Source organism: Anopheles stephensi, chromosome 3 (genome assembly GCF_013141755.1).
Source record: "Anopheles stephensi strain Indian chromosome 3, UCI_ANSTEP_V1.0, whole genome shotgun sequence".
In the NCBI taxonomy this organism is placed as follows: domain Eukaryota; kingdom Metazoa; phylum Arthropoda; class Insecta; order Diptera; family Culicidae; genus Anopheles; species Anopheles stephensi.
In genome coordinates, this window is record NC_050203.1 from 68,762,333 (window position 1) to 68,773,092 (window position 10,760).

The following is a 10,760-nucleotide window of genomic DNA, read 5'->3' on the forward strand; positions in this document are numbered from 1 at the left end:
ATCGGATTATTTATCGTAACAACGTAACGCGCTGTCGTTCCGTCGTCCGTCCGTAAGGCCGCGCCATTCGTTAGCGAACCGTTCAGTGAAGTGGATGCCCCCATATCTCGGCACAGGGCCTAACTACGCGGTGGTCGTCGTGGTGTGCTTACTTGGGTTGGTCGTCGTACGATTGGGTGGCCGTTCTGTTGGTGCGTTTATGTTTTTGTTTCTTCGACCAGTTTCAACGTCAACAGTCAACGGACCAGCGAGTTGACTTACAGCAAGCCTTCGCAAGCTAAGCTAATTACGTGCGTTCGCAGTGTGGCGATGTTAACGCTTGTGTACAAACAACTCTGTAGCTTCTTCGTTTCTTGGTGAAACCGAGTGATTGAGCAGTTGAGGGTTTCAGTGACGTGCCACCAAAAAGTGTCCCCTCAGGAGTCGCTAGTCCATGCCCGGTGCCAGATTGTGTTTACTGATTCCTAAAGCTCGAGCCCCAAAATCGCTAAAATCGCAGCGCAAGGTCCTGCACCCGGAATTCTGATAAGCTGTACACACGCAGGGGGCTGACCCGAACTCGATCATTGCTTAGACCACTTTGGCATCTATCACACGTGGACTCTTAATCGCGCTAGTAAACGTCTTCAGTTCTCTCGATTCATACATCGAATATTCTCATCCTGAGCTACTACTACTACGACGACTACTCTATATAACGCTGGATTACTATTACAGGCTTCGAGTGTGGCTGATCTGATGCGATCTAAGAACGGTGACGAAACGCTTGTGCGCGCGTTTGATTGCAGCTTATCAGCGGGGCCCAGCGTGCGAGTGCCTCTGTTGCTCCCCAACAATTGTGCCGTGACCCCGCCGGCGGATTAAAATCCACTCACGGTCGTGAGCTCTAGCGCGTGTTTGTGTTTGTGTTGCGGCCCATAATCCGGCCGGTTCCGTATGCGCTGATACGGGAGTCACTGTTAACGGTCGCATTCTCGGCTTGTTGTGGTGTTCGGTGTTCACATACCGCGGTGCTTTCAGTATGTGGATGATTACGGCTTTTGCCGGGTGTGTGCGGTGCTGTAATTAGTGTGCCATCCAGCCGAAGCGCCACGGACGACGATCGGACGTCACTCGCGCAAAGTAACGCAACGTGTCGCACGCAAAAGTTCCGCTCGAACGTTCGAACGTCCGCCATGCGTTAGGCGGTTCTTGCCAGCAGAATACAACAGCTTACTTTAAGTGAACTTTATACACCGCGATACACGTGAGAAACGGTGAATTAGTCGTTTCTCGACCTGCGTGTGTGTGTGTTTTTATCGACTTGTTTACATCGAGTGATTCTGAGTGTCTTACGGAAGAAAAATACGATCGCTGGTGTGACGATCGTACCTCATCATCAACATGATCGGCATAAAGTATCTCGACGATGCCCACCTTAAGGGGTTCGAAAAGTACAAGGTAGGTAGCGCTTCCGACGTGCGGCCGAGACGAGCTACATGTACATGCGAACAATCGCTTCCACATGCTAAAGGGTGGTGTTACGTACCTTCCCGTTTCCATCGTGTCCACCGGACTTCTCCACCGGACCGGCTTTTATTCGCGGAATAAGTGATAAGTGGCTGCATATATGAATTGGATAACTCTCCCCCACGTATCTGGGATGCTGAGGGCAAGACAGACAAACACCACACGACTAAATTCTTCTCGTATCACGCTGAAGTAGACGAACGGTTCGCCAACTAACCGTGGTGTGATCTCAGTGATGAGAATGAAAAATGGAACCGCGGTGGCAAAAACAGCAAAAACTCTCCCACTGTACGATTTTGAATGGGGAATATCCCACCGCACACAATCGTACGACATTCGATCGTTAATTTGTGTCGAGTGCAGTAAATGATTGAGATAAGTGTGATTTGGCTGTGACGCAACGTCTTCGATTCGAGAACGGTTTGGGCTATTATTTTGCTATCGAACCATTGCTGCAATGGCTGGGGCTTCGTTATCGTGTTATTTATTACCACCAGCAACGGCTCAGGCTCAGGACTTTTAGATCGCAACCCGCAGTAACGCGGTATCAGTAGGGGTGCTTTTAACCGTTTTAAATTTGTGGGGGATTTTTATGAGACGCTAAACAGATCCGCAGGCGGTCCGGTGTTCGAATCAAATTCAGGACCCGGGGTTCAAATCCCATCCAGACCCCGTACGCAAGGCTGACTATTCACCTAGAGAGGCTAAACCAAGTCACAGAAGGCCAGAAATGGCAGGCCGAGACTTAGAATTGGTTCAAAATTTCCGAAATTGCGTCAATGACTTCCGATGGCCAAGCGTTACGTTCGGCAGAAAGCGCGGTAAAACATAGATTGAGTTTTGTGTTTATACTTCACATTCAAACCCGTTTTTTTCAAATTCTTTAAAATAAACCCCACGTGTTTAGTATTTAGTGCATTAACCGCTTACATGTGGCAAGCCCTTCCCCAACGGCAGCTGTTTACCGTTTGTAACACGTTTGGAGTTACAACAATTGGTTCGATTGTTTTCCCTTTTTTTCTGCCGTGTGTGACCTTATTCTGGAAAGCCGACCTAGCACGAAGATACAGCGGTGGATCGTTTCACTTTCCATTTTCCTACACACGGCTGGGGTATGATTATGACCTTATCGCTTGTAGACGATTGCCACGAAGCGTGGGTCTTGTACGAACCGTCCAATCTGGATGAGGGGGGGGGGGGGGGAGAGGTGCCGTCTAAGTCAGTTTACTAGACGCGGTGCACTCAATTGCTGCACAATCCGGCGTATCCGCTAGATGGAGCGTGTATTATTTAATCCAGCCCAGCGTGCAGATTAGTGGTGCAATGCTTTTCGCGTAAAAATTGGACGGGAAATCCGACCTGGACGGGAAGAGGGAAAATACATAGCAACCATAGCAACAAAGCTTCGACGATTCATCCTTGATCTCGACTCGTATTGATTGTTGTTCCTTCTTGTGCGTCCTTCCGCCGTATCGGACGCTACGGAGTCACGTATAAAGACCGTTCGTTGCGACCTATGATGCCCTATTTCCGCCACCCCCAGAACTCTGTGCTAACTCCTTCCAAATTGATAATCCCCACTTGCGCAGGGAGAGAGGAAAACGGGCTTGATTATCGGGTCATTGATTGCTACCGCGGTTGGGGATCACTTTCGAGCGCTACCAATCGTACGACATGAGCGCATATTCCAATGGGTCGATCAATCGGGCGAACGGCCGACAGCAGGCGTGCGAACGGTGACGCCTGTTTACAATCTACGGCTTCTGCGGTATAGTAAAGACGAGTTCCTGTGTCCATTTGAATGTGCCGCCCCGTTTCGAAAGGATGCGTAGAAGGAGCAACAACAAAAAAAAACGAACGAAAGCGAAACAAAACAGGGCAAAAGTTATGAATAAATCAGACGCCATCGGCGCCACTATCGGTGGTCGGGGCTTGTGGTTTGACCTTCCGGGGTTCCTTCCCGAGAGAACACTGAACGGATAGAGAGTGAAAAATTTCGATCGACAAAGAATCGACTACAGAGCACTGTCGGTATTTCTGTAAATAATTCCACCGCAGGTAGTTTGCATTATTATGAAGCACTTAAAAAGTAAACCAATTTCCTGACGAGCCAAGCTGTGCATCAGCTTTTGTGTCTTGCCTTTGATATACAGACAAAATGGGACCTTAAAGCCTCTTAAGGTTTTTTTTTGGATTTTTAATCTAATCGGAACTACTTGCGCAGTTTTCTGGGAGCTATCAACAGAAAGCCAGAAATGGCAGGCCCAGATCTCTCGAGTTTGTAGTGCCAAGGAAGAAGAAGAAGAAGAATCAACTTCATCTCCGAGTGCCAAGAAATGGTGATGTATTTGTTGTCCCCTGGATGTAGTTGGGGCGACCCGGTAGCCGAGACGAAAGCTTCGTCGGTCTTCACACGGCAGGGCTGCGATTCAAATCCTAGCCAGGACACCGCCCCGTACGCTTCCTCGATAGTCCCTGTGACTGTATCTAGCTACGCGTATAATCATGCCACAGAATGCCAGAAATGGCAGGCCCAGGTTGTAGTGCTAAGGAATAAAGAAGAAGGATGAAGTCGATTCGATTTTATAACATTCAATTTCCTCTTGAGAGAACTATTGAGTCGGGCCAGGTCCTTGCCACCCAACAGTCTTGTACGATCGATAATTTCGATAATAGTGACTGATGAGAAAGGGCCTTGGTCCTTGAAACTAGATTTTGAACTAGATTAACAATTTTATCCAAAATACCAATCCGTAACCGTCATTGATATTGGAGGACCTTAGTCAACCATTCTGTAGGCAAAAAGGTGGAGCGACTGATCGCCAATACCTTGAAGACACTGAAAACATACGAACAAGAATTTTGACGACTGATATGGTCAAGTTCCCACCTAACTGCCATCTGGGAGATGGTGGCAGTATTTTTATAGAATACTCCAGAGAGATAAAAGTGAACTAATATTTACCTCCTATGCCTTCTTTCCTCTTTTCCATTCCAAACTCTAGTATAACTGCGTCGATACTAGTATTCTTAGCGTTTATGCTATGCACCCGTTCTGGAACAAGATCGTCCTGTTTTGTCCCCGATGGATCGCACCGAACCTGCTGACCTTTACCGGCTTCCTTCTGACGGTGGTGAATTTCTTCCTAATAGCCTATTACGATTACGACTTTCGAGCGGCCAGCAAAACACCCATACCCATACCAGACTGGGTATGGATCCTAGCAGCGATCAACCTGTTTGTAGCCTACACTTTAGGTAAGATTCCACCAAGCTTCTCACTATGTGCATCATAGCATCTAACACTTTCCTGCCTTCCAGACGGTATCGATGGCAAACAGGCCCGACGAACCGGAACCAGTGGGCCACTGGGAGAGCTGTTCGATCACGGTCTCGATTCGTACTCGGCAGTGCTGATACCCATCTACATGTTCACCATATTCGGTGCCGCTGATCTGCCGCCGGTGCGTATGTACTTCATTACGCTGAACGTGTTCCTTAACTTTTATCTTCCGCACGTGGAGAAGTACCTTACCGGTGTAATGTTCCTGCCGTGGGGCTACGATTTTGTTATGTGGGTAAGTTGAGCGAATTGCCGTCCGATTGCTTGAGGCCGCCCTTAACCTCCTTTCTACAATTTCCCAGGGCGTCTCGATAACATTGGCGATCACCGGAATTTTTGGTGCCGACTTCTGGCAGATTCCCGTGTTTGGCGTGAAGCCTTGCTACATATTCGAGATGACGCTTTACGTGTCGGCCGTCATCACTAGTCATCCTATTATCATATACAATGTCTACAAGTAAGTCTGCCACAGTTCGGAGTAGGGGTTTTGCACACTTTTGCCTAACGTCGCTACCTTACATTTCCAGATCGTACCGTGAGAAAACCGGTAAAATGCGATCATTTAGTGAAGCAATACGACCACTGGTACCGCTGAGCAGTCTATTTATTCTGTGCACCGCATGGGTGCTGTGCTCCCGCAATGGGATAATCGATATGGAACCGAGGCTGTACTTTATCATGTGTGGCACACTGTTCTCCAACATTTGTGTAAGTTGCTGCAAAGAAAGCTTTCCACAGCTGCAAGCGCTAAATGATCGGTTAATCTCTCTTCCAGTGCCGACTTATTGTCGCTCAAATGTCTGATACCCGGGCAGATCTTTGGAACGGGCTGCTCAATCTGCTGTGTGTGGTTGCATTTCTCACCATTCTACCCTATCCGGCACTTGGTTTGCCCGAGCTAAGCATCCAGATCGAACGCTACCTGCTGTACGCGCTGACGTTCTGTGTGACGATCGCGCACATTCACTACGGTGCGGGAGTGGTGCGAGAAATGTGCCATCATTTCCGGATTCGTTGTTTCAAAGTAAGATCGGATGCTGGTAAACGTACCGCGAATACTAATAACCTAGACGTTAACCGTAACGGTAGCTACCCTAACAAGCATCATCTTAACCAACGCCCGAACAAGTCCAAGTAGTGTGGCAATAGTCTGTAGAGCCAGTCGCGGGTCCGTTATGGGCAAACGTGCTATAATTCTAACAAGAACATGTCGACTAGAAAATTACCACTACCTTGTTTCGCTTGTCAAGCAGATCGTCCCACTGGAACAGCGCAAAGCGAAACTACTAGTCCTGGTTTAGTGTGGCTGGGTGTGTGTGTGTTTGTTTCGGAAGGAAATGTGTCGAATGTGTTGCGTCTACACGTGTCCCGCGTGTGTAAAGTGTCCAGCTGCAGGGCGGAAGCTGTGGTGTAAATGTTACTACCATGCGCTAAGTAATCTACATACCTTAGTGTACGATACGATCACCCGGTAGGCGCTCTAGATAGCATCATTATAATGGCTGCTGATTAACACTTAGATACTCGTCACATGGTGCTGTGAATTGTGTTTTGTTTAAATGCTCCCTAGAAAATTAACCGTATACTATTGCTCCATGTAATCCCGGCGGATCCTTTCCCCTTTCCCCTGTAGTAGCTTTGCGTGTATTCGTTTTTCTTTGAAGGTGAACCTGAATGAACTAATAACTTATTGCGCCTTGGTTTCTTCCCAACACTCACCATTAAATGCTCCGTTTCCACGAAACTTTCAACCACTGATCAAAATACTCTAACGTTAACGCTTACCGAGGACAGATTGCACCGCACGATAAGCCTTTACTAAGCTACTAAACTTAACACGGTGATCGCTCGCTGTGTCACACGCACTACAGCCAATCCCGGAGATCAACTAAACAGAATGTAAAACAAAACAAAAGTAAATCAGCATGCCGTACAGTCAGATGAGAAGTGTCCTCTCCACCACCCCCCACCCGGTATCCTTTCCTCGGGAAAAAGAGTGGCTCAGAAACTCACCGGCGGCCAGCAGCATGCGTGGTTATCCATCCAACAGAATCGCAGAACCAATAGGCGCTGTGCGCAGACTCAACACTAAACGAATGTATTTCTGATCGATCATCACGCGTATCCACAGATACCGACCACTCCGTTACCGCAGACAACCCCGCCAGCGGACGATATGGAGGACATCGAGCTGTGAAAGCTAGGGGTGGGGATAAAAACCGGGCGGTTAAGCGACTTCTTGCCAGGGTGGTGCCTTGCTATCGTAGCCATACTTATTGTGTAAGCTTCCGGTAAAGGAGACAGGAACCTACTTTTGTACATAGATACTTACCAACGAAAAAAAAAACACAAGACGCTGAACTAACGAGAATGGTCGATGTACATAGTGCTGTAATCAATGTAAGAAATGTGTGTCCTCTGGCAAATATAGAAAAAGTGAATGATGCTGAAAGGATATCCTGCAGTGGTTTGGCTTCGTTTGCTTTGCAATTTTCATTTACATAATCCTAGGAGCCCTCAAGATTGAAAGCTTGGCCTTTCTTGAGCTGATTAGTATTGTATTCATTTCAAGTACGCGACTTCTGGAGAAAATCTTCGAGAGAAACAGATGCAAGTGATGTTATCAGACTTGATACTAGAACAGTTCCCCTATTTGTATGTCCGATAGAAAGCTGGAAAAAAAATCTGTCAACGATTTCTGTACTGAAATACTGTATATGAGCAAGGAAAAACTCCACTCCAGCTGGAGGTTACCATCCCAAATGGTCTACAACTTCGAGCACTAAGCATCGCTGCTTAGAGGACGCTGTTAAGGCTAATTCGCTATGGCCTTATCGAACCAACGGATCGGAGATCTTTCTCAAACGTCTTGCTCTCAAGAATCCTAGGGTGCCATAGTGTTTTCGATTACAGTCCAGAGCACGTGGCGGCACGAAGCGTTTCGAGAAACACTGTGAGAACGGCGTACACTGATCGGCTAAGATCTTCACACCTCAAAACCTGAATCACCTCACCATTAGCTCCCGAGGCAAAGGCATAAAAAACGATTGAGTAATCCAATCGATCTTGTTGAAAACCTCATCACCAAAAAACCGAAACATTAATCGCTCTCTCATAGTTATTTTTTTCTTTGAAGCTATCAGTTTCCACAAAATAGCTTTCCCATTGATGCATTGCAGATGTTTAGTTGCGATTGGCATCTGAAGTTAAGTTAGGCGACGAATGTTATAACTTACGGTTGGCAGTAGCTAAGAAGGAGGTGACAGGTGTTTGGTTGAACTCGGAAGCGGTGTATCATAAAAGCTCATTCGTTAGGGCACATTTTTATCTTATCTTTATCTTTATGTCATACTCTAATATACTTGTACGATGATTATTCGAAAAGTGAAGGGCATGACTAGTGTTTCAAAAAGAAAAAGATTAAGTAATCTGAAATCCAGCTAGTTCCCATACCGGTCGAAAATCTACAAGATCTACAGCAAATGTACCGTCGGGATTGGCCTCAGCATGAGATTATATACAACTGGCTTCAGAACTACATCGAATGGTTACGGATCGATAGAAAGTTGGAAAAATTTGTTGCCCTCTCGCTCAACGACACATGGCGAGAGAACGGTACGTTCGTAATGCAGGTAAGTGCGTCCCATAGTCTCTAGTCTCTAGACTTCCCTCCACAGGACCGTTATCAGCTGCTGTTTCACACACTCGAACACACCAACGACACTCTAACTCGTGCTCTGCATCTAGTAGACTGGGACTATTCAGGGAAGATATCCGGTGCTTGAAATTATCGAAAAGCATCGTCTACAGCTCCAGTATGATTTCTGCACCGAAATACTGTATATGAGCAAGGAAAAAGCACTCCTCCTGATGTTAACCATCGAGGACGCTGTTACGGCTAATTCGCTATGGCCTTTACGAACCAACGGATCGAAGATATTTCTCAAACGTCTTGCTCTGTGGAACCCTAGCGTGGGACTGTTCTATAAGGCTGCAGGCGAAATGGTGGCATGATGTTTTCGATTACAGTCCGGGGCGCATGGGGTACTGCAGGTTCCCGTGCATCCATGTTTTCCGTGAGGCTATGGTAAGATCGTTCCCAAGGTGCTAGCCAGAAAGCTAGCCGAGCTGAACTGGACATGTTTCGAATGCTTGGGTTCCAATATATTGGAACCATGCACTGGACACGTAACGTAGCACGAAGTGCACTCTCTTAGCCTGATGTTGCTTTAAGCTTAGTCCAGTTTCCCCTAAATAGTCACCAGCGCTCGATAGAAGTTTATAGGCGTGACGCATGTGTTCCGATGAGTCTGGTAAACTGACCGCATTTTTAATGAAAACTCTACGATTCCTGGGAATTGTACAGGCAATTAGATGCTTACCCTTTCAACTGTACTAACGGGGTTTGACAGCATTGAGATGCGTTAGCCAACTTGCTCTATTTTGGCGGGTAATGAACCTTACCACTACTAGTACTTCGTTTTACTTAATAGCTTTTTATAGTTTTATAGATCGAGTACGCACTATCAAGAAACACAAGAAGCTTCTGCATTTGTACCACTGACGTTACAATTTCTACACCATTCCAGAACAAGCAGTAATAGGAATAAAGTGCAGGAAGAAAAAAAAAACATATTTGCTAAAAATATGGTCAACCAGCTTAACGCTATCTTATCACAATAGCTCGTTTCGTTTGGGGAGAATCATCTTTACACCAGTGGCTTGTTCGGATCCAATAGCTTTCCCCTCACCAGTGTATCACTAGCCGCCATGGGAGAAGCAGATCGTTTGGTAGAAATTCCCCGCGAAGATTGGGAAGAGTGGCGTGATTTGTACAGGCGCGATTGGCCCCGCCACGAGCTAGCATTCAATTTGGTGCAAAACTACATCGAATGGTCGAAGCGCGACCGTAAAATTAAGGATCTGGCACTGTACAGCCTCAACGGTAGCTGGCGGGAAAATGGCACGTTCATCGTAACGGTAAGTAACGGCTGTAACGCGTTATCTGTGCAACGATCGCCGTGCTAATGGTTGCTTTCTTGGTTTTGAATATCGTCGAAAGGATCGTATAGATTTGTACATGCACACGCTGGACGAATCGTTGGACACGTTGCGCCGGGCGCTGGAGCTAGTCGACTGGGACTACTACTATGTGGCGCTAATGTGCGCCTACGAAACGCTAGTCTTCGACACCTTTAAAAAGCTAAACGTGCGCGTATCCGTCGCACGGCCCAACACAATGTACTTCCTGTCCAAGGAGGAAGCGTTAAAGCTCAGCGTGACGGTACCGGAAGGTTTGCGGGTTGGCCCACTCCAACCGCCACATGCCAAAATGATCAATGATCTGTGGCCTCACCGGGAAACCGGTTCGGAGTTTTCCATCGAACGCTTAATCCGTTGGAATCCTTCGATGGGTTTGTTCGACGAGCAGGCCAACCTACTCGGCTGGTGTCTGTTCACGCAGGCCGGTGTTATGGGCTCGCTAGGTGTAATAGAACGGCGCAAAGGGTACGGTAAGATTGTAGTGAAAGCGTTCGCCAAACGGCTGGCCGAAATGGGCCACAATCTGTACGCTAGCATTCTGGTGGAAAACGAACCGTCGAAAGCGCTTTTCGCAAGCGTTGGATTTAAACCGATCATGGAGGTGAACTGGATCCGAAATTGTGAGCGCAAGTTCGTCGAGTGGAGCTGTGGGGATAAGTTGGAGTTTCACTGACCCTTCAGACAAAAGGATTCTAATAAATAGTTTAAATAGTGGAATTAAATTAAAAACACCTATGGGTTGGGTTCGGATCTTGACTTGACTTGTGCAATGAACTGTCCGCAAGGAACAAACCTATTTGGTTGAAGGAAGTTTAGATCTCAGAACTTCTTCTTCTTCTTCCTTGGCACTACAACCTCGAGAGGT

General features: G+C 47.0%; 2 protein-coding genes across 6 annotated transcripts; both read left to right on the plus strand.

The window, feature by feature from the left end:
- On the plus strand, window positions 1-7,304 carry LOC118512456 (ethanolaminephosphotransferase 1). 5 transcript variants are annotated; one of them, XM_036056925.1, is made up of 7 exons: window positions 42-156; window positions 718-1,440; window positions 4,515-4,767; window positions 4,831-5,087; window positions 5,155-5,309; window positions 5,380-5,560; window positions 5,628-7,304. In XM_036056925.1, the coding sequence occupies exons 2-7, from the start codon at window positions 1,384-1,386 to the stop codon at window positions 5,988-5,990; spliced, it is 1,266 nt and encodes a 421-aa protein (XP_035912818.1). In that variant the 5' UTR covers window positions 42-156; window positions 718-1,383; the 3' UTR covers window positions 5,991-7,304. The 5 variants fall into 5 exon arrangements, with proteins under 5 accessions (XP_035912816.1, XP_035912818.1, XP_035912819.1 ...); XM_036056926.1 differs by having other exon boundaries at window positions 68-1,440; window positions 5,628-5,876; window positions 6,984-7,304; XM_036056924.1 differs by having other exon boundaries at window positions 78-191.
- Window positions 7,305-7,449: 145 nt separating this feature from the next.
- LOC118512457 lies at window positions 7,450-10,651 on the plus strand. Its single transcript, XM_036056928.1, has 3 exons — window positions 7,450-8,484; window positions 9,536-9,832; window positions 9,915-10,651. Exons 1-3 carry the CDS (start codon window positions 8,335-8,337, stop codon window positions 10,566-10,568), a joined length of 1,101 nt encoding a protein of 366 aa, XP_035912821.1. The 5' UTR covers window positions 7,450-8,334; the 3' UTR covers window positions 10,569-10,651.
- Window positions 10,652-10,760: the final 109 nt, after the last annotated feature.

Bases quoted from the DNA above. Each gene is read 5' to 3' on its own strand.
- LOC118512456 (XM_036056923.1), top strand. From the start codon at position 1,384: ATGATCGGCATAAAGTATCTCGACGATGCCCACCTTAAGGGGTTCGAA. The intron at 1,441-4,514 runs GTAGGTAGCGCT...TCCAAACTCTAG, and splicing joins AGGGGTTCGAAAAGTACAAG to TATAACTGCGTCGATACTAG. The intron at 4,768-4,830 runs GTAAGATTCCAC...CCTGCCTTCCAG, and splicing joins GTTTGTAGCCTACACTTTAG to ACGGTATCGATGGCAAACAG.
- LOC118512457 (XM_036056928.1), top strand. From the start codon at position 8,335: ATGTACCGTCGGGATTGGCCTCAGCATGAGATTATATACAACTGGCTT. The intron at 8,485-9,535 runs GTAAGTGCGTCC...TTATCACAATAG, and splicing joins ACGGTACGTTCGTAATGCAG to CTCGTTTCGTTTGGGGAGAA. The intron at 9,833-9,914 runs GTAAGTAACGGC...TATCGTCGAAAG, and splicing joins ATGGCACGTTCATCGTAACG to GATCGTATAGATTTGTACAT.